Here is a 23521-nt window from a genome sequence, read left to right on the forward strand (position 1 = left end):
GGCTCCAAACAACACCAGACAACGCCCAAGTCGCCCCAGTGGGCCGAGAATGACTCTTTCTCCCATTTCGTCTTGTTATACGATTTTTACATCATTAATGGTGACGCCGTTTGTGGGATACAATTTCCTCTCTTCGTCGAATGTGGGACAAGGACGATTTCTTAGTGCATTGGATAAATCATCGGACAAGCAGATAACACCTCCCAGATGAGTATTCTCAATTTTCTTAACTTTTACATTTATGAAAAATGGGTGAAAAGTGAATAGCACACTGTTCGAGTCGCCCATCTTCTGACTCCAGGAGTTTAATTTATGCACAACTCCTGGGACACTGTACTCAAGGTGTGGGCACTTAGAATTATGAACAGTGGACGGTGGCAAACACGTCCACTGTGCATGCATGCACAGTGGACCAACTCAGCATGTCCTGCCCGTGCATGGCATGCACAGTGCCATGCACAGCCCTGTCGTGGCACGACCCATGTGCGATGCCGGCAGCCACCACGATGACCCCCCGGCGCCTTCTATCCCCTCGAGGTCGGTTGCCGACAGCCCACTCCCCTCAGTGTGGTCCCGTACGGACCGTCTCCCACTGTGCCCGAGGCCAAAGCATGGCCCAGCCGTGTCACCGACGCAAGGGTGCCAGCGGAGACCCCCGTGGTCTGCCGGTGTCGTTTGGCTGTACCAGTGGTGTCCCTAACACCCGCAGCTGGCACGAGGGTCGTTAACTGTAAACCCCGTGTGCACCTCGTTGTCCACACGGGACAACAGCTCGCCCCCCATTGTGGCGTGGTAGGGGAAGGGCACCGACAACCACCTTTGGGTTCGCCGGCGTCGTCTTTCTATGCTTGTGTGGTCCCCGACCACCACGCCTAAAGTGTGAGTTTCTCGGCTATTACTCACGCACAGCCAACCTAGAAGCGGGCACGCCCGGCACAGCCTGGCATATCCCTCAACCACCTCATCTACCGTGTACGACGGCCTTACCCAATGCGGGTCACCTCCAACTCACAGTGCATGGCACATGCAACATGCTGCATTGGTCGTCCTCGGCTAGCCGCACACATCATGGCCTCCCCAGCTCAGACCCTCACTGGCATAGAGGCTTTTCTCCTCGAAAATCCACATCCCCAACTCGGGAGTCCTCATTGCAGTCAACCAGCTCAGCATCTCCATAGCCCACTCCCCTCGGGACTTTTCTGCCCAAAACCTACTCATACCGGAAAGTCAGCTGCACCTTCTCTATGCGAGAAGGCCTTTCCCACTCGAGAGTCATCTAGACTAGTCCTAGTTGCACGGGAAGCTCATGCATGGCAGCCCACCAGCTCGGGACAGAACCACTTGCTAGGGGGTCATCGGCTCGGAAGTCATCTACTCGGCAGTTGCCAGCTTGGGAACCCCTGGCCCTTCAAGTTGCTTGCCTCAGCTCGGGAATCTCACTTGCTCGGCAAGCCCACTACCTGTACGAGGCTTGACACAATGCCCACTTGCCTAGCTCCTCGGCCACCCAGTCCAGACCAGACCACTCGCCGCACGAAAGCCAACATGTTTAGCCCGAGAACCACTGCTCGAAACTTAACGTGCCACGGGAACCTCCACTCGGATAGGCCACTTGCTTGGGAGTCACAACCAGAACTTGCTCCGCTCGGGAGCCACCTGCTCTGCAACCCACCAGCTCGGGACCAACCCTCACGCTACTCGGGAGTCACTATGGCAGCCCCTTAGCTTGGGACCCACCATCTCAGGACCAATCCTCATGTTGCTTAGAAGTCTCAACTGGAATTTGCTTCGCTTGGAAACCACCTACTCGGCAGCCCACTAGCTCGATCGGCATAACCCACTCTGCGGCATGGACAACCCCCTCACAGCACCTCACGTAGCACGAGAGTTATCTGCTCGGCACCAAAATGGTCTGCTCGGCGTCTCCTCTACCCCAAACTCACTTAGCTTGGGAAGCACATCGTGGGACTCATCTCATCAGCGCGGAAGGCCTCCTCAACTCGAGAAAGTCACTACCCAACTCGGGAAAATAGGTGCTCCGCTAGGGATTTATATGCTCGGCACATGATTCATTGCTCGGGATTCGTCTACTAGGCCCCACCTCGTCGGAGCTCACCTGTGCGAGAATAACAACCAACAGCAGACAATTTTTCAGTCAAAGCAAAAAGATTGACCACAACAACTAAAAACTTCATAGTATTGTCTCTCAAAATTTGTGTAAATTTATTTCTACTAAGGAAATTACTTCTTGTAGTGTGAAAACACCAGTCATGTGGCCCTGTGCTCCGGCGAAGCGATTTGGCACAGAAAAGCACCTTCTTTCAAAGAAGTCGGGTCACTAGACTCGCTGCAGGGTAAGGCCAAGTCTCTAGACTTGGCGCCAACCCCCATCCAACAAAGCCAAGTCCCTAGACTTACTGTGGGGTAAGGCCAAATCTCTAGATTTGGCGCCGACCCTCCGTCCAACAAAGCCAAGTCCTTACACTCGCAAGAAGTCGAGTCCCTAGACTCGTTGCGGGATAAGAGCGAGTCCCTAGACTCGCCGATCCCTCGTTCAGCAAAGCCGAGTCCCTAGACTCTCCACGAAGTCAGGTCCTTAGACTCGCTGCGGGGTAAGGTCGAGTCCCTAAATTCGTCGACCCCTCGTTCAACAAAGTCGAGACCCTAGACACGCCACGAAGTCGAGTCTGTAGACTCGCTGCGGGGTAAGGCCAAGTCTCTAGACTTGGTCCTGACCACCCGTCCAACAAAGTCGAGTCCCTACACTCACAAGAAGTCGATCACAAGACTCGTTGCTGGGTAAGGTCGAGTCCCTAGACTCACCGACCCCTCGTTCAACAAAGCCGAGTCTCTAGACTCGTTGCGAGGTAAGGTCAAGTCCTTAGATTCGCCGACCTCCCTTTCAACAAAGCCGAGTCCCTAGACTCGCCACGAAGTTGGGTCCCTAGACTTGCTGAGTGATAAGGCCAAGTCTCTAGACTCGGCGGCAACCCCCCATCCAATAAAGTCGAGTTCCTACTCTCGTAAGAAGTTGGGTCCCTAGACCCGCTACGGGATAAGACCAAGTCTCTAGACTCGTCGACCCCTGTCCAAGACAATTCGAGTCCCTAGACTCGCTCCGAGTGTCACACTCGAGCCATAACCATTGTTAGTGGGTTACCTTTGGGAATGAGCTGACGGGCTCGGCAACCACCTAAGGTGGACTCAAGGGGTCGTCGGGCCCTTTGACCACTTTGCATGGGTTATTTTACACAAACTCTAACACTAACAAAAAATACAGACATCAAACGAACATACACTTTACAAATAACAACAAGCATCCGAGCTCTGCGCTCGCACCATACGCGGTCAAGTCCATTTCCTACCTTAGTTGAGCCTCTCGCTAGCACCGTATGTGGTCGAGTTCATCTCCTGCCTTAGCCGAGCCTCGCGCTCGCACTCTATACAGTCAAGTCCATCTCCAGCCTTAGCTGCCTACCCGTACACTACGTAATCAAGCTCATATCTCAAACCTGAGTTCAGAAATATTTATTGTTTGCGCCAAAGGAACAAATGAATGGGGACGGGCCTCCGAAATTTACTTCACTATGTATTCGGACAGACCAAGTCGGCTACATTTTTACCTCTAAAGATTATCAAGGTCCTCACCTGCCCTTAAAAATTGCGGGGTACTGTGAGGGGAGAAAATAATAAAGTCAATACCAGGCCCAGCCATAGGACAAAAGTTATGAGTGGGGGACAAATGGGGAGGTGCAGCAGGCAAGTGGCATGTGGGTTAGAGCTGGTCAGAGAAAATTACGGGGAAAAGGGGCCGACACACGCAAGGGACCGGTCCCATCATTACCAACTGACACACACAACAAGGGGGGATAAAAGGCCTTCAGCCAGATGACCAGCGGCAGGCTCTCAACTTCGTCTTCTTCCTCCCCTTCTTCTTCTTCCAACGAAAGGAGCGCACCAGGGGGACTTTTGCTGCTTTAGAGCTTCTTCTTCAGCTCTCCTTCTTCGTCTTCAACCTCTCCTCCAACCTGAGAACATGGAGCTCCAACGACCAATTTTCCTCCAGTAAATGTATCTAAAGCCACCATTGTACATTGAAGAATGAGAGATCATGAGAGACTGTAAACAAGAATATTATAATGGATTCTCCTCCTCAAATGCCCGTGGACGTAGGCATTATGCCGAACCACGTAAACTCATGTGTTCAGTTCATCTCTTTTATTTCTTTGCACTTATATTTTTCATTCACCGCCATGGACATACGCATCGCCACCGTACAGCCATACTGGAACATTGCCAGGGACTCCAAATAACACTGGATGAGGCCCAAGTCACCCCAGTGGGCCGGGAATGACTTTTTCTCCTCTTTCGACCTATTGTGCAATTTTTATATCGTCAACAGTGATATTGAGAAAAAATATATAAAATTAAGTTTCAAGGCTTAAATGTACAGAAAATCATTATAGTTAAATATGACAAGTAACAAAATTGTATTCAAAACTTCACGTAAAATTAGAGAGTGCACTGCAGCGGTGATGCCCTCCTCTTGCTAATTGCTCATTTTTTTCTTCACTAGCTTTGGTATTTTTGTGGACCTTCTTGGATGATTTGGAGGCTTCACCTAGTTTACTAGAAATAGTTTTCTTGGATGGCTAGATGAGTTTGATATTCAACAGAGCTTCGCTATCCGCAATGATTACCACTTTAACAATCTACCCACTTCTTGTTTTCCTCACATCCAACGACACATTATCACAACAATACGACAAAAGGAAGAGTAAAGATCCAACCCCTAAATTTCATCACAAGATAATAACAAATTAGAGTCTAAAATAAGGAAGTCCATGTTTATGTTTATTTTTTAACTTGTAGTATTATGCTTTTTAATGGTTGGCACTGTTCCTCCATGTAAAATGCTTTGTAATAGAGTATGCCAGCACATCATCTTGTGGTCATGTATTAGAATCTCAGACTAGCAAAACATCTCAACACCTGTGAGATGAAATGAGCTTTAATAATTTTCTAGATGCATAATTACGAATAAAATGATCTACAATGCATATAGTATTTCTAATAATTTTCTCATAATATAGTCTCATTTTTTCATCTTTTGGTTTTATTTCTTTTTCTTTTGCTTATAAATTTTTTGTTTTGTGTGTTTAGGATGAAATCACATTATATTGTATATGATGAGATATTACAAATATTAAAATATATAGATACGAGGATATTGTAAATTTATTGATAGTTAGAAATAATACTTGTACTAAAAAAAATTAAAAAAAAAATTAAATGATATAAAAAAAAATAGATAAACTAGTATATGATATATTGTAAAATTCGTTAGCTAAAATAGAAAAAATGAGTTTTGAATATGTATTATGAATAAGAATATACATATTCGAAAGTGAGTTTTGAAAATGTATTATGAATAAGAATATACACAAGCTATTGAGAGTGCTCTTAGCCAATAAAAACATGCTTTATCTATCTTAGCTAATTACTTTTACAATGTACTATGCATAAACTTATCTATTCTCTCTCAATATCATTTAAATATAATTTTTATTTAAATTCAAAAATTATATTTGTTTCTTCTAACTACCAATACTTTTGTAATATCTCATATATTTCAATATTTGCAATGATCTTTCATATATTAACATAATTGTAACGTGTCTATCTATATTCAAAACTAATCAAAGTCAAAAATAAGAATCAAAAGATAAAAATATAATGAGTATGTTATGAGAATATTCCTATGATATCTTTTTTCACTAAATAATAAAGGGCAAGTTAAAAAAAGTTGCGAAAAAAAGAGAATGAGAGAAACAAACGGATGAATAGTTGTAGAAGATTGGTTAGCTCAAAATTATTATTATTATTATTATTTTGCATAATCCAATAGAGCTATTTTTTGTATTTAATTAGTTACCTTGCATATACATGTAAAATACATTATCGGATTCATAGAGGTGTAAACCCGGATGCGGATACAAGTATCCGACTATATTCGAATACACATCTGAGTTCATAACGTGGTCTAGGTATCTGTTTGGATTAATCTAATTATAACCTGAGCGGCTATCCGATTATAAAATCTTGAATATCTGGTTACTTTGGATGAAATCAAATTTCTAGATTAAATAAAACATTTTAAAGAGGAGGCTACAAACATAAAATGACAACGTTTCATTTCTAGGACAAATTATTTTTTAAATATAAAATCCAATTATGGGTACTGTGTATTAATCCAGTACTTGTATCCAGATTGGAGTGGATGTGAAATTTGGAGACCTGCCCAGATAAAATATGGGTGGATCCCACTCAGATGAACCCGATTTTTTGAATGCATCCAGTTTTCTGATTCTGAATTGGACTAAAAAAAACCAAGTCCGATGCACAATCTTATCATTTGGGAATGCTCTTAGGTGTTTGTTAATGTATAACTTTGCACAACAAACCAGGAGGGAGGAAAGAATCATCTCCGGCTCACAATGATAATTTGAGTGTTCTTCGCATTCATCCATGAAAGAAATAATAAATAAAAATAGATAAAGAGATACACAAAAATTTACGTGGTTTGGCATAATGCCTACGTCCACGGGTTGTTTGGGGGCGAAACCCATTATGATAGGTGATTTTACAATATCTCATGGCCTTATGTATCTCAAAATACAATGGATGAATCTAGTTTAAGCGTAGAGAAATTGTGATGAGTCTGGGCATAGGGAGCTTCTTTAAATAGCCCGTGGAAAGTTTGTCAAATTTGTGAGGATCTCCTCCTTATATAGATGTTTATTTCCTTGGAATGATAGAATCCAAGTTGCATTGTGAAGTCTTTTCATTTTAAGAGTCTGAGTCTCTATCCCTTTAGGAATTTGAGTCTCTTTCCTTATCTCTTCTTAGCCTTATCTCTTAACTTGATTTTCGGCTTAATCACGAGACTAAATTATAGGCTGCTAATTTGGCTCCTACAGTTGCCTGCGATTTTGAAGGTCGACAAGAAGGCCTTGAGAATCTTCAAGTCAAATAATCTGCAGAATAAATTTTTAAAATTGGTCCCTGGTTTCCTATTTGATCCCTGGTTTTCTGTTTGTTTCCTAATTTTTTGTTTGTTTTGTGCTAAGTGGTGAAGAGCTCAGCTTGGAGAGATAGGCGTAAGATGTACTCGACCGCATTAGGTGCGAGCATAGAGCTCTACTTTGGCGGGAGATGTAATTGACAGCATTAGGTGTGAGCATGGAGCTCTGCTTTGGCGGGAGGAGTACTCTACCACATTAGGTGAGCATGGAGCTTGGTTTCTAGTTTTTTTTTTTTTTTTTTTTAATTTATTTGTGTGGATGTTTGCTTGAGAGATTATTTATTGTCGGCGAAAAGTGCATATTTCCATAATTAGTTTTTTGTGCATATTTTTGTGATCGTTTTTGCTATTATTGATAGTGGTGGATTATCTACCCCTTCGTTCTCATTTCAGGGTTGATGTTAGAGTTCGTTTGTAGTAACTTGCACTTAAGTGGTTAGGATGTCCATCGACTACCTCCTGAAGGAAGTTGAGCCGAGCCTGTCGACTCGTTTATCAAGGAAACCTGCGCGAGGCGGTTGTGGAGCTGGGTGGCTCGTTCCCGAAGGTAACTCGCTGGCGGCGATTGTGGCGTGAGTGTAAATACTCGGCGTTTGTTGAAGAATATGTTGTACTTGTATTGTTGTCCAAGTGAGAAAGGTTGGGCAGTCCAAAGATTTGCTCGCTTGGAAGTTGCACGCCCATTCCATTCCGAGTCTTTAGGCTCGACTTTGGTGGTTTAAGGGGGGTTATGGGGGTCTTTTGATCTTCACGACCATTCCATTGCGAGCCTTTGGACTTGACTTTGGTGGGTTAAGGGGGGTCGTGGGGTCTTTTGACCTCCAAGCCCATTCCACCGCAAGTCTTTAGACTCGATTTTGGTGGTTTAAGGGGGATGCTCGACCGCACATTTGTGGTGGGAGGCTAAGTTCGACCGCCCTGAGAGGTTTTCACCAAAAACCAAATAGGTTAGTGTAATACAAATTACAAGTTTGAGATTTGTAAACTTGAGCCATTTCGCTAGAGTGTAGTGAAGGCTGGTGACACACGGACGATGCCTGCGGGCGGCCATGCTTTGGCATTGATGAAGGCTTGGGATATCCACGATATCGAGCGGTCTATTTTGATGTACACAGATTAAGAAGCTTGTGCGGCACCTGGGAGGGGTTTTGTGCCGCACAGACGATTTTCGTGAAGTATATTCCCGAAGTGTGTAGCCACTTAGATTCTTGTGGAACCTTGAGGGGTTTTGGTGGAAACAATCTCCAAAAGCCGAATTTGTTAATAAAAATAAAAATAAAATAGCAAGTTTAAAAGAGACAAACCCGAGCGATTTAGGCCTCATTTGAATTCAAAATCCACCTCAACTCATCTCATCTCATCATTACAACTTTCTCAAATTCTCACACAAAATATAATAAACAATTCAACTTGTATTCTACTATTTATAAATCATCTTAACTCATCTCTGAATCTAAACCACTCCTTAGCTGCTACTTTCAATTCTCATTCGACTGAGATTGTTAGCTACTAAATGATTTTTTGCATAATGGATGTTCTTCGCCCTTGAGTATTTTTGTAGCAATGAAAATTGTTGATGATTTTTGTTTGTTCACTCTCTTGGAGGTGAGGGACACTTTGTGTGGTGAGCTACTGGTGAGAAACACTCTACACGGTGAGTAACTGGCAAGCAGCACCCTATAGGCAAGCAATTGGCCGGTGAGCACCACCCCCTAAGCGAGCAATCATGGCGAGCAACCAATAGAACTCAAGTGTCGCGAGATGTTGCATAGGGTGAGGCTGGTGAGCAACTATCCTCGTGGATAGCCTGGTGAGATGCATGAAATCGCTTAGCTGGCTCCTCTTGCACGCGCATAGTGTGGTTGAACCCACCTCTGACTTTTGGGTCGGGGAATGCCTTGCTAGCGGGAAACACCAACGAGCTAGGCCAGGCAGAAGTCGTCTCCGTGGGCGAGAGATTTTGGTGTCAAGCAGCTCTTGAAGGGGCCAGTGGAAAGGCTGGAAAGTGAACAGAACTTCTGTAGCGAGGAACGATGTCGGGTTGGGAACCATCACGCCGGTGACAAAAGATCACGACGAGTTAGACGGTGGTCGTCGACTGGACCTTCACGGCGAGCTACAGTCGAGCAAGCTTCCTGTGGTGCGCACTGGTGAGAATGTCGGGGGATGGTCGGAGAGTAGCACCTTGTGGGCGGTGACCTCCTTGCTGGTGACAAAAATCTTTGGCAGCTCGGGTGGTGGCTAGTGGCGGTCTTGCCGGCGCACGAACATCTAGTTTTTGTGGATCTTAGGTAGCATGCATCCTCTGCCTGCACTATGCTCGATATAAATTGCTTCCGCGATCGAGGACCACCTTGTCGGAGATAAAGAGCTCTAGCAGTGAGGGTGGTGGCTAGCAGTGGTAAAGGACCACTATGCTGGTGACAGAGGCTAGTGGTGGTCACGGGCTAGCGAGTCGTCAGCAGGTGAAGCTACTCGTAGCGTGCATCGCGCAAGAATCCTCTGGCTCGCCTCCGTTTGTCGAATCTCGGCATGCTACCAGGCGGGAAGCACCTCCCCGACGATAGACAATGCCGGCAAGCCCAGCCCAGCCATGGCCACCAGTGGCCTTAACTATCTCTAGGCAGCTGATAGGTGGTTTCCTGCATGCTTTTGCATGTGTTCTTGGTGCTTCCTAGTTTCTCGTACACTACTCCAATTTGGTGAGTTGCCGGTGGAAGTCTTTGTCACCGTTGTTGTATCTTCGATGGCTGCAGGTTCGTCATGATGAAGGACTTGGGTGCATGCCGTGCACCCCTTACATACGTTGTGCATGGCACATGCATAGTGCTGCGCAGTCCGCTTCCTTTATTTTTCTTCTATTTTTTTTACCATTCACTGCAGTGTTAGGAAAATAAATAATATGAAATAGCAAAGTTGAGGAGATCTTATCTGATTTTTTTTAAGGCGATTTCGTGAGTTAGAGAATATCTTCTACCAATTCCGGTGCAAAAGATTAGTCGATTCCACAAATGACGTCAACTGTTAATATGTAAATTTGCACAACAGATTGGAAGGGAAAAATAATCATCCCCAACTCGTGATGATAATTTGGGTGTTCTTCGCGTTCATCTATGAAATAAATAATAAATAAGTAAATAAAAATAGATAAAGAGAGACATAAATTTACGTGGTTCGGCATAATACCTACGTCCACAGTTTGTTTGGGGGCGAAATCCACTATGATGTGTGATTTGACAATCTCTCATAACCTCACATATCTCACAATACAATAAAAGAATTTAGTCTAAGCGTAGAGAAGTTGTGGTGAGTCTAGGTGTAAGGCGCTTTTCTAGAGAGTCTGTGAAGAGTTCGTCAGATTTGTGGGGATCTCCTCCTTATATAAAAGTTTATTTCCTTGGAATGATTGAGTCTAACTTACATTGTGAAACCTTTTTCTTTTAGGAGTCCGAGTCTCTTTCTTTTAAGAACTTTGAGTCTTTTTTTCTCTTAAGAGTCTGAGTCTTTTTTTTTTCTTTTTTTTTTATCTCTTTTTAACCTTATCTTTGAACTTGATTTTCGAATTTGTCACAATGCTAAATTATAGGTTGCTGATTTGACCCTTATAGTATTAAAGTGAAATCTTTCTTTGTAAGATAATATATAAGACTTATTCTTCTGGTTTTGATAAAATAGAAAATTATTTATTAAATAAAGAGAAATTATATTTATAATTATAGAATGTGAAAGTTCTGTATATTTCTTTTTAAAAATGTAGGTAAATATAGAATTTATAGAAAAAAATTATTTTTTTAATAATAAATTGTACTTTAAAAAAAAATACACAAAACTTATACAATTATTAGTCTTACTCGTAAATAAATAACGTTCATATAGGATTAAGGTTTATGTATAACATCTAACTAAGGGCATGTGAGATGGTATTTAGACCGGCTGATAGTTTGATGGTACTGCGGTGATGGGCTTGCTTTTGAGACCATAGTTATGACTCAAACCGGACATTAGAGACTCCTATAATCACATCAAGAAGAATGGCTATACTGGTTACCCTTGTCTCTTCTTTTGCCTAAAAAAAAAAATATTGAGAATTATTTATAATAATAAAAAAAATCTGATCAATTGAGTTAAGTGGGGCCCTGTCCGTTCGCCGAACGATTACGTGTCGAGAATATTTTGGGCTGATAATTGATAAAAACCCAAAGAAACTCCAGCGGAGCGGAGGCCGATCATACAGAGAAGTACCCTGAAAGCTCCGAGCCGAGAAAGAGAGAGAGAGAGAGAGAGATGGGGGAAGAGAAGCGGCACCAGATGATGCAGAACCTTTTTGGCGATCAATCAGAAGAGGAGGAAGAGGTTGATTCCGAGCACGAGTCCAATCCCCAGCCTAACTACGCCTCTGTAATCTCTTTCTTCCTCTCTCTCACTCACTTATCTTTGATATCTAGACTATATAGAAAAAACAGAAAGTGTCAATATGCAATTTCATGCCCCGAATGCGAGCTTTAGCAGTTTAAAAAATATTCTTGCTTTGGCTCTGGATCTGGCTTGTGGCTTTTAGGTTCCGTAGGTTTTGTTCTTGCTAAGTTGAGTATTTATTTAAGGAGCAATTCATGCGCATATACCTATCTGTTTGTTTGTGTTTAATCTTTATACGTGTATTGAGATTTGAAGTACGGATTACTTAATTACTATCGATGTTAGAAGTTTTTGGTTTGGGAAGCGGTGTTGATGCTTTATGTTGATATTTATAAAAAAAATGTTGAAGAATAAAAATTAAGTGAATGGGTAAATATTTCCATTTTGTGTATGTGTATGCATTTTTCACATTCTGATTTTGGAAGCAAGAATTGTTTCTGAATTGTTCATCACTTGATCATCTACTTTTTGTTTTTTGACGGTGAGGAATCTGGGAAACCGTACAAAAGAAACATGATATGTAGTTAAGCATATATGTATATATGTGCATCTGTATATACATACATATATACATATGTATATATGTATATATGAAATGCTTAAAATTGGGTCTTGTTGATCGAAGTATAAGAAGGAAATTAATAAGAGAAATTACAGTTGCGGTTAGAAATTTGTGCTTATTCCCTTAAAATCAAGCTTATGAAAATATAACCCTCCTCTTTTTGGAAATAAAATGGAAGAGAAGATGCAAATTTCTCTACACTTGAATTGTTTGTTGGAAGTAAATACAGATGGAATTGTTTTTTTTTTTTTTTTTTTTTCCAGAAAAAAAAAAACCATAATGTGATGACTTTGTTTCTAGGATGAAGCAGAAGGAGGGCTGGAGCCTGAGGCTGAAGGCGAAGGTGAAGTGGAGGGGCACGGGGAGGTAGAAGTAGAGAGTGAAGGTGAGTTGCACAATGTAGATCCTGATCCTGGAGAAAGTGAGGGTGAAAGAGATCAAAGCTCCCAAGAAGTAGAGGTTGGTGATCAAAGGGAAGAAAGTGAAGGAAAGGATACCGACAGTGATGAAAAAGAAGAGTACGGTCAAAGAGTAGTAACAAGCAAGAGACGTGATGTTATTGAAAGTGGATCAGAGAGATCTGAGGAACGCCATTATCCTGACAATGAAGACGAGGAGGTTGAACAGGGTCGAAGTCCAAGGTAATCTGTCTACAAGTACTTATCTCTCACACGTGCATGTGCACACTCAAACTCAATCGAATGCCGATTGAAGAATCTCTTTTCTTATGCTTATAAGGAGTTTTTTCATCTCTTTTACTTTATCTTCTGCTGTTTCAATGCATGTTTTTGGGGGCTTTTTGTGTTTTAAATTTCTGTATATGCATGTCTTGTCTGCATGTTTATGGTTGCATTTGTTTCAATAGGCTTTTGACAGTGAGAATTAAATTCATTTAGAAATGACTGGTAATAGGTAAGTGAGAGTATCTATGTTATGAGAGTAGTACACATAATTTTCCAAGGAAGGAGACATGGATGTTAATGAGAAGTGTACAATATTAGGTGCTTTTAGGAAAGTTTTTTTTGTGAACCTCTAGTGTGCTTGGGCCACCCTTTTTACCTTTTTAGAGCCACATATACTGAAACGTTTGCTTTGACTAGGCCTCGTTTGTTTTCACAACTCCTTTCTCAAATTCCCACACAAAATAAAATAAACAATCAACTTCTTCAAATTTCAAGACAAAAATAATATTAAAAAAATATATTCGAATAATATTATATTTAACTTTTAACTTTAATCTCAACTCATCTCATTTCATTTGTGAAAAAAAACGAGACAGTCTTTTCAAATTGCTCTCTTTCCCTGTTCATTAATTCATTTTTTGATAAGTTATTTTTAATTTTTTGATAAGCTTTATTTCCATGCCTTATTTGATGAAAAGTTTTTTCTTTGTAAAGTCAAATTATTTCTCGTTGGATGCTTGGGCTGGCATGCTTGGCCTGTTCACTAAGCATTATTTGTTGCATAGATCAAAACAAAAGCATAATCATTGTTTTGATGCTCAATTGTGACAAGTGGCAAGCTAACTTGACTATTATGGGAACCTTGACTTCTTAACTGTAGATCACTAGAAGAAGAGAAGGATCAGAATCATATTTCACATTCAGCTGTTCGTGATGTTTTTGGTGAGTCTGATGACGAAGAAGAAGCTGACTATGCAGTTCATGAAGATGTTGAGCATGATTCAAATGTAAGTATTAGATTTTTAGATGCATGGGCTTTATGTTTTCAATTTAGGCCTGGTTTGGATAGTGTTGAGATGAGATGAAAGTTGAAAAAAAGATTGTTAGAATTTTATTTTTGTTTTGGAATTTGAGAAAGTTGAATTGTTTATTGTATTTTGTTTGGAAGTTTGGGAAAGTTGTAATGATTAAATGAGATGAGTTGAGATGGTTTCACTATCCTAACCAGGCCTTAGTAACGCTATTAACGTGTATATATATACATGGTCAATGTGTAATGCAAAGTGTTTTTCCTATAAAAGTGTAATGTAAAGTGTTTTGCTGCCTTAGAGATCTCCTATGGAAGATGAAGGGAGCTACGGGAAGAGTCTAAGACCAGAAGATATAGTTGCTGACGAAGATGCTCAATATGAGTCAGAAGAGGAAAACATTGAGGCTAAATATAAAGAGAAGCCGGTTGGCCCCCCATTGGAGCTGGAGATTCCATTACACCGACCCCCAGCTCGTCCAGAAAAGGTTTATACTTCCTCTTCTATGTGCTGCTCTGATGTTTTCTTTATTTATCTGCTTTTCTTGCTTTACATGGTACTTGCACAACTTATACAAACCTATATGCATTTTTTCATGTTTTGTATAGCATTAAGTTGAGGTTAAAACTTATCTGTATTGTCTACTTTTTGGGCTGATCACTTCAAATTTTAATAATGGTCTCATCTGCATGTCCTTTTGAATTAGTAGGTGCCATGCATAGGATGCAAGGCATATCCTCTTACATAGGATGCAGTTATGGAGGTGGAGGTTGGGGATTGGGACCAAGTTGTATTTGAAAAAGATCTTGGAGAACTGCCTTTACTGACCTGTTTGGCAGAAATTGCTAAATATTTCCGACTTATATCACTATTGGCATCATGCACATGCATAGTTGAAGTGTGGCAATATGTATCAACAAATTTTCTATATTCTTCTATCTATCTGTTGTTAAGAAGTTCTTTATAGCTTGGCCCTCTTACTTTTCTTTTGCAAGCTTTGTGCATGGTAATGTACTTGATGGTTTTTGTTCTTCATTGTGATTGCATTCAGATCTTCTTATAGAAAGGATCACAGATAATTTACTCTCACGAGTTGACGCAAAATTTAGTACTCAGCTGTTATCTGTTTGCAGATGAACATGATCAAAGTTTCTAATATAATGGGCATTGCTCCAAAACCGTTTGATCCTAAAACATATGTGGAAGAGGATACTTTTGTGACAGATGAGTCTGGATCTAAGAAACGTATACGCTTGGAGAACAATATCGTGCGCTGGAGGACAGTTAGAAATTCAGATGGCACGACATCTGTAAGTAATTATCTTTTGCTGTTATCTGTTATACATACACATGCACTGTAACAGAGGTTTCAAACACATTTATTTATTTATGAAAAAGGCAGAAGTCAAATCTGCTAGGATGAATACAAGTCACAGGTCCTCTGATTATGTCACCATTCTTCTCAAACTCGCTAAGCTTTAAAGAGGATTTTTCTTGTATTAATGTGTACAATTGGAGATTGCACAAAATACTGAATTTCTGGCATGTATTGTTTTATAAAGTTGCTTGATGTCGACTACATTAAAATGCTTTTTAAAAAGTGAATTTAGAGATCTTCTGCACAAATGTCGACTTCAGACCGAAATTATATGAGTGGTTGATTGTTGTAGATAAAATTTTCAATTATTAACGCCTTCTACATAGTGGTTCTTCAACCCCTAGGGGTTGGCTCAAGTGTTGAAGGCCCTGGTCTTGGTGATATGCTCCCTCAAGGTCTAAGGTTCGAATCCTCTTGGGTGCACACAATTTCTAGGGATCATCGGACTGGGGGAACTTCACCTTGAATTACCGGAGGTGCACTTTCAGGAAACTCCTTGCCGAGGGCCTATGCACCCTCGGGACTTTATTCTCAGACACTCTGTGCCTATGCACCCTCGGGATTAGTCGGGACTTTATTCTCAGACACTCTGTGCCAATAAAAAAACATAGTGGTTCTTCAACCTTTTATAACTTTTTCCTTTTTAATTGATTCTGAGTTTTGTCTGTCCTCTGACTTTAAATCCTGAAATATGGTGAACTCTACTATAAGAGCACATTTTACCTTGAAAATTCAACATTTTTATCATATTTCAGTTAGTGTTTTTAATATCTCCTTGTGATTTGCAGTATGAAAGCAATGCTCGCTTTGTGAGATGGTCCGATGGTAGTTTGCAGTTACAACTTGGAAATGAAGTTCTAGACATATCTGTGCAAGATGCTCAGCATGATCAAGCACATCTTTTTCTCAGACATGGAAAGGTGAATATATCCGTTTGATTTTTCTGATCATTTAATTAATTATTATTTTTATATCTCGTGTGATCCATAAATATTACATCTTTAATCATTTCATATTTTTTCCGTATCAAATCTAGTGAACTGCCAAATGGATTCAAGATAACCTTGAGTAAACAGTCTAGTAAGATGCATAAATTTTCTTACGTACTTGGGCTATACCTATTTTCTTATATCAATGAAATTTTATCTTACTTATAAAAAAAATAAATTCTTTTACCTCCACTCTCTCTTGATGGCATGTTTAAATGTGTCAGAAACTTCTATTTGTGTTGATTTCTCCTGGATAATATAGGTGATTTCTCCATCCTTCGATAGCATCCCTTGACCCATTGAAATTGTCATCAGATCACTAAACTTCCTTTAACCATCCCACTCTCCCATTTTATGTACTTGCAAGCACATGAGCACATCATATCACATGTAAGTTGAACACTAACCCTTACAATTAGTTCAGGCATGGAGCTCCCAAACCGTAATAGATTGAGGGGTCGTTGATATGTGTGTGTGTGTGTGTGGGATGGTCAATATTAAGGGGAATTAGAGCATTCTTACATCTTCTTCTTCTTTCTTATTTATTTATAAATTTAATTTGTTCTCTTGTTGTAATTGCTTTGCTGGAAATCCATGGTATTGTGCTTTGGGTTGAAGATAATCCAATAAAGAGGCAATTTGTGACTTCTGATATTTTTTATTTGGAAGTTTACATAGGACTGCTGCTGTATTTAGAGTTCATAGGCATACCCCTGATGTCCATGCTTCTTTCTTGCCTCAAGATTTAGAATTAACTCCCCCTATTGGAAGTTTGTTGCTATTTTACTTTTTTTTTTTGCTTGTGCTAAAGGTAAAGTTGTTGGAATCCCCCTTTTGGCTCCTTGTACTATTTTATGACCTGAATTTTAAGCCAGGGTACTGGGATTCCCTTGAACTGGATGCTGGGGCAGAAAGGATGAAGTCCTTTAAAGGAGCCATCATATGTTCTTTTATCAAAGTACTTCTAAAAGGAATTTCTTTTAGCAAACTAAAACTTAATGTACACATACAGGACAAGATTATTCTCATTTATGGCCATATCTATATCAGTGGGAATAGAAGCTAGTCATTCAAAAGATCTGGCTACATAAAACTTTTAAATCATGACTTGGCCCAAAAGGTCGAGCTAATGGAAAGAGGTGAATTTAATCATTTAATTTATATTATAACATGTCCCTCACATGTATATTAGACTCTCTCTTAATAATGGGCCAAATAAGCAGAATACATAATTAAAATGAGGACAAAGTGCAGAGTTGATATTAAGATCGTTGCTTTGATGTTATGTTAAATCACTACTTTGTTTAACCCTAGGGGTTTGTTCAAGTGGTAAAGACCTTGGTCTTGATGGTATGCTCTCTCCAGGTCTAAGGTTCAAATTCTCTTGGGTGCAAACAATTTCTAGGGGCCATCGGATTGGGGGAAACTCCCCTTAAATTACCCAAGATGCACTTGCGGAATTCTCTTGGGTGCAAACAATTTCTAGGGGCCATCGGACTGGGGGAAACTCCCCTTAAATTACCCAAGATGCACTTGCGGGAAACTCCTAGTCGACGGCCTGTGCACCCTCGGATTAGTCAGGACTTTGTTTTCGGACATTTGGTGTCAATAAAAAAAAATACTACTTGGTTTGAAAAATTAAGCTAATGGAAACTGGTAAATTTAATCATTTAATCTATATTCTAACAAATACTTCATGATTTTCTGTCGTCGCTTTCCATTTCCTAGAATGTATTTAGGTGTTTTCTTTTGTATACTTCCTGTGTACATGGGCTTTGCCTAGACATTCATTTCTAATAAAATCTCTTCTTGAATAAAAAAATATATTCTAACAAATACTTAAAAAAATTAGATTCTAAGAAATAAATATGCATACCAGAAACTGATTAGGTTTATTGATTCTGATTATTAAGCCCAATCTATCCTACCAAACTTGGCCATTGTAATGTAAGACCTTTTATGAATTTATGCATGTTTGGTCATCACTTATTTTTAAGTATGCACGGTTCTCTCCACTTGCTTGTTTGGACTTCGTAAAATTCTTGAATACATATATGCGATGCTTGCAGGGAATCCTCCAATCGCAAGGAAGGATTTTGAAAAAGATGAGGTTTATGCCATCGTCTTTGTCATCTAATTCTCACAGACTGCTGACTGCTCTTGTTGATTCACGGAATAGAAAGGTTTATAAGGTTAAGAACTGCATCACTGACATTGATCCCGAGAGGGAAAAGGAGGAAAAGGAAAAGGTAATTAGTTGCATTAGGTACTTTTTTTTCTTTGTACTGTCATGGTTCACATATCCATTTTTCTTATGATTTTGTAGGCTGAAAGTCAAACAATCAGAGCAAATGTACTTCTTAATCGGAAGAGGGAAAAAGTAAGCCGGAAATACACCCCAACTCATGACAGAAGGCGCCAACTTTCTCCTGGGTTCTTAGAAGATGCTCTTGATGAGGTCAGCTCTTGCCCTTACCATGTACCAGAGCGGGATAAAGTCATACACCTGGTTATAGGAAATTATTTTTCACATGAATTTTGGATTTTGTCAGAGCATGCTCAAATAATTAGATGTACATCTTTTTAGTTCTGGAGGCCACAAACATTTTTTAGGTGTGGAAGACCCTGTTAGTCTTCATTTTCCTGTCATGTTCTGGAATCTTTTCTCTCTGTACCTATGTCGAAACCTGAAACAATTATTCTAATTATCACCCTATATTTAGGATGATGAGACAGATTATTATGATTCTCGACGTTCTCGACACCGCTTTGAGGAAGATTTGGAAGTGGAGGCTCGAGCTGAGAAGCGAATCATGAATGCTAAGAAGGTCTCATGACTTGAAGTCTCAAGTGAATATTATCGTTTATTAGATAGTGATTTATTTGTTCTACTAAATTGATATTCATATTTGATGCTCTAATCACAGGGACCCAAAGACATCCCTCGCAAGTCATCTGTGCCATCTGCTAAATTATCTCGGCGCCCAGTGGATTTCTCTGATAGTGATAGAGAGGAATCTGAGTATGAAACTGACGGTGAGGAAGATGAGAGGTCTCCTCGACGTAAGAGGGTTGAGGAGCCCGTGCAGGAGTACGATGAAGAGGAGGAAGAAGAACATGAAGAAGAGGCAGAAGTGAAAGAAGCATCTGAGGAGGAGGAGGATGAGGAGGAGGAGGCTGAGGTATGCCTTCTCATTTTTGGTTAATGACAACATAATCTGTCTGCTACATGGTTAAGTCAGTCTGGAAATTTAACATTACTTCTTCCATTTGGATTCGGCACTTCATTAAAATTTTCTGATCTGTTTAGCGTTTTACAGATATTGCAGGCACTTCTTGTTTTTAATATAAAGAACTGTTTTTTGAAACTTCCCATTGTCTGAGTTTAAACGGCCTCTTTTACAACATACTTTGGAGAACAATATCATGGAGTTTTTTGGGATCTAATGTTTCTTTTTGCTTTCTGTAATGATCTTAGATTTTTTAGCAGTACAGGTTGATTGTCCAGCCTTTTAGATGATTTGGATGGACACTTTATAACGCGTATTATGGTGCTTAAACGTTGTATGGCATGCTTTATGGTGCACTACAAGTCGTATGACTTGCTTCTGCCCTTTGGATGTTTGATGAGATTAGAATATCATTTACATTTACTGGGGCTTGACTGAAAACAGCTTGCCATCTGCCATTATGATGGTTGGGTCATAGTTTGTGTCATTGTTCTTATATTAGTTTTACGGAATTTTGTGTATGGTTGTAACGTGTATAAAATACCTGGTATGTATGGCAGTTTAATAATATTTATTTAATGGAATTTCCAGTGTGTATACAAATACTAGGTGTTTTGTTTCATTTTGCATCTACACAACGTTCTGAACTGGTTCGAAACATGCCTCCTGCGAATTGGCACCTTTTACTGATAAAATAAAAATGTTTCATTTTGCATCTAATCTGAAAATGCCTTAGCACTCATCCTGGATCAGAACTGAAAGACTTTGTACAGCTCCAATGGTAGTGTGAACTGCCTTTTTCTAGTCTCCATAGCAGGCTGTCAAAATCAAATATAATCTGGAGCTGAAAGCAGTGATGACTGCACCATGCATTGAAAGGAACAAAATCTTAACATTGAAAGGAAATATCTCTGTTGTAGATGGTACAATAATCTTAACATTGAAAGGAAATATCTCTACCAGATGTTTAAGTTGTTCTTAATCGGTGATATTCTCAAATTGTGGCCTAATTACCTTTCTATGAATCTGGCAGACAAGGAGTAGTTGTGATCTTATGAAATAAACTTTTATTCATCATGCTTGCTTTTTTGGATATTTTCAGGAGCCAAAACAGAAGGGCAGGGAGTTTGGAGGCAGCCTCAAGCGCAAGGGGATTGAGTCAGATGAGGACTCTCCTCCAAGAAAGATGACATCCCACCGCCGAATGGCAGTTGTTTATGATAGTGATGAGGAATGAAAACTTGCTTCGGATTGTAACCTTGTGAGTATCTCTTAGTTTATATATAGGGATTTTGTTTTCTTCTGTGGTCATACTTGCTGCCAAAGTTGGAACTGTCGGAGGTGGACGCACATTCTCAAAGAAGAGTTAACTAATTACATTGTACACACTTTTGCCTAATTAACCCTTATCTGCATGGAAGAGCATATTCAAATTTGTTTTGGTTTGCATTCTATGTCACTTCTTATTTCTTCCTCTTAATTAATATTTTTTTGAAGGGGGTTTTTCTTGTAACATTATTTTATTCGGCACTTTTAGCTGGCTAAGGATTTGAGTCATCATATTCTTACTTGTTTCAGCAGAACAGTGAGAATGAATCCGAGATGAACCGCCTTTGCAATTGGGGTAGAGATTGCCATTGAGCATTGTCGGTATGACTGTAGTTTGCAGCAAAATGTGAAAGGTGGTCATTTTCTTACATTTTTTCAAAATCTGTTGCTCTTAATTTGTCTATGTATATATAAACAAGAATTTGTGTTTTGTCATCCAGTAGATGTTGTGAACTGATGTAGTTTTTCAATTTCTCCCCAAATAATCCCGAATTTTTCTTTCTGAGTTAGAAATTGCTATTTGTAATGTGCACTTATATGATAACGGCTGTGAAATATTATTATTATTATTAATTATACATAGCTTGTATGTGAATTAAGAGCAGATGGATAAGCAGATTCTTGATTTTCTGCTGTAGGGATTATTTAGATATAAGATTTTCTTGAAATTTCCCATAACATTTGAAAAGGTGGTGGGCAAATTATTATTATTATTATTATTATCATCATCATCATCATCTTTTTCTAGTGATGCTACATGCACACAAAAAGGGATACTGTTTCAGTGATATTTTTTTTTAAGAGTTTTGTTATTCATCATCCTCAAACGTCACATGTCATACTTATTTTATTTTTTAAAATTTTTGAAATTTTTTATTTGGTTTTATTTTTATTGAACTTATTGAATTCTTTTACTCATCATTTATATATTATACATTTGAAAATATTAAAAAAAAAAAAGTGTGGTGTGTGGTATGCGGAGATGATGAATATAATTTTTTTTTTTAAACAAAAATTGCAGATTTAAAAATGGATTTGACCGGAACTGAACTTTATTATTCACAAGGTTTGAATTTTCTCCCTCAGAAACCCCATTTTCGATCTTTCACATAATTCTGAAAAATAGTCTCATGGTTAATCAAGAGAAAAAATTATAAAATTTTTTATTTATCTATGTGTTAGTTATTAATATATAAAAATTATGAAATTTGAATTTTTAAAAAAAATTGATAAAATAAGTCTTGTAAACAAAATTGTGAGTAAATATAATACTATTTTTAAAGAAAATTGAAGTTGCAAGTTTGCCACATAATATTCTAAAAGCCTGGCACGTGTGAAAATTTGGGCATTCACATTTCACACGCTTTTGAAGGGATGTGAAGTACACAGTACACCCTACTCGATGACTATACAATTACTGTAAGAAAAAATTCTATTTATTACCTATTTTATCACCGTTCCGTTCCCTCAATATTCTGATATTAAATAATTGGTCTACGAGTTGGACTTAACGAATAATTTTCAACTATTTAATATCACATGATAAGCTAGTGGAAGATTAAAAAAAAATATAATAAAAAAGATGATGGTAGGATTAGTGTTATTATAATGAATAAATCTTCTTCACACACTACTGTGTGAAGAAGCCTCAGCACACCTAACGTGTTGGGGTGAAAAAAAAAAAAATTATTTATGAAGGGTGTGCTGCGGCTTCCGGCTGATGCGCAGCACAGCCCTATTATAATATTGTTGGGTAGTCAGATTAAGATGTTTTGGATTCTGACCGATAACTAACATTAATTAATTAAGGGTCATGGTACAACTGCCGTTGGGGACTCTCGCTGGACTTAGTATTTATTTTTTTATGTGTATTTTTTAAATTTATTTTTTATATAGATTTTTTTACACTTTTAAATATTTTTAAAAAATAAAATAAATTTAAAATATTATTAAAAAATACTTCTTTAATCAGAAGGTAAAAAAAAATATTAAAAAAATACTTCCTTAATCACGAAATAATCATTAAAAAATAATTTTTATTCTATTTCGTGATTAAAGAAGTATTTTTTAATAATATTGTAATTTTTATTTGATTTTTTTAAAATATTAAAAATTATTAAAAATATCTATATAAAAAAAAACACATAAAAAAACATTAGAACTCAACGGGAGCTCCCAGCACGGCATCTAGCATTTTCCATTAATTAATAGAAAAGTGAAAATTCATCTCTTTTAATATTCGTAACTTTTTGTTCGTTGTGAGTGACAATAATGGAGGAGACAATTGGAGCCCTGTAAAGTACAAAAAAGCACACAAATTTGTAAAATAAAATTGAGAAAGGTTATTAAACTAATTAATATATGAGAAATCCTACACCCACCGAGTAAATCTCCCAAGGCTCCATCCTGATTGATGTGGCTACAGCTAGAGGTGTCAAATCGTGTTAACGGGTCGTGTTCATGTCATATCAAGATATGTATATTATACTATATAGGTCAACCCTAACCCTATCCGTTAAGCTTATCGTGTCAAAATCTCAAACCCTAACACGATCCAATAACATAACGGGTCGTGTCGTGTCAACCCGTTTTGACCTATTTATGTAAATGGATTGAAACAAACCCAAAATTAATCTCTTTAATCTAGTTAAGTTTAGCATAATTTTATATAAATGTTAAAATCACAATATCTATAAAAAATATAAAACTAATTACAAATCCAAAATTACAATCTAAACAATAAAAATATCGAAATTAAAATCCCAACAATTTTATTTTTTAGGTATAAGGGTATAATTGTAATTTTAACTTTCTTAACGGGT

General features: G+C 38.8%; 1 protein-coding gene across 2 annotated transcripts; it reads left to right on the forward strand.

Annotated features, from left to right (window-relative positions):
* Nucleotides 1-11279: 11279 nt before the first annotated feature.
* Nucleotides 11280-21294, forward strand: LOC108982944 (protein LEO1 homolog). 2 transcript variants are annotated; one of them, XM_018954445.2, is made up of 12 exons: nucleotides 11280-11482; nucleotides 12363-12703; nucleotides 13626-13752; nucleotides 14075-14260; nucleotides 14907-15083; nucleotides 15940-16071; nucleotides 18210-18389; nucleotides 18467-18598; nucleotides 18864-18968; nucleotides 19068-19322; nucleotides 20473-20631; nucleotides 20949-21294. In XM_018954445.2, exons 1-11 carry the CDS (start codon nucleotides 11369-11371, stop codon nucleotides 20605-20607), a joined length of 1884 nt encoding a protein of 627 aa, XP_018809990.1. In that variant the 5' UTR covers nucleotides 11280-11368; the 3' UTR covers nucleotides 20608-20631; nucleotides 20949-21294. The 2 variants fall into 2 exon arrangements, with proteins under 2 accessions (XP_018809990.1, XP_035543373.1); XM_035687480.1 differs by having other exon boundaries at nucleotides 20952-21294.
* The last annotated feature ends 2227 nt before the right edge of the window (nucleotides 21295-23521 follow it).

Source organism: Juglans regia, chromosome 2 (assembly GCF_001411555.2).
Source record: "Juglans regia cultivar Chandler chromosome 2, Walnut 2.0, whole genome shotgun sequence".
Classification (NCBI taxonomy): Eukaryota; Viridiplantae; Streptophyta; class Magnoliopsida; order Fagales; family Juglandaceae; genus Juglans; species Juglans regia.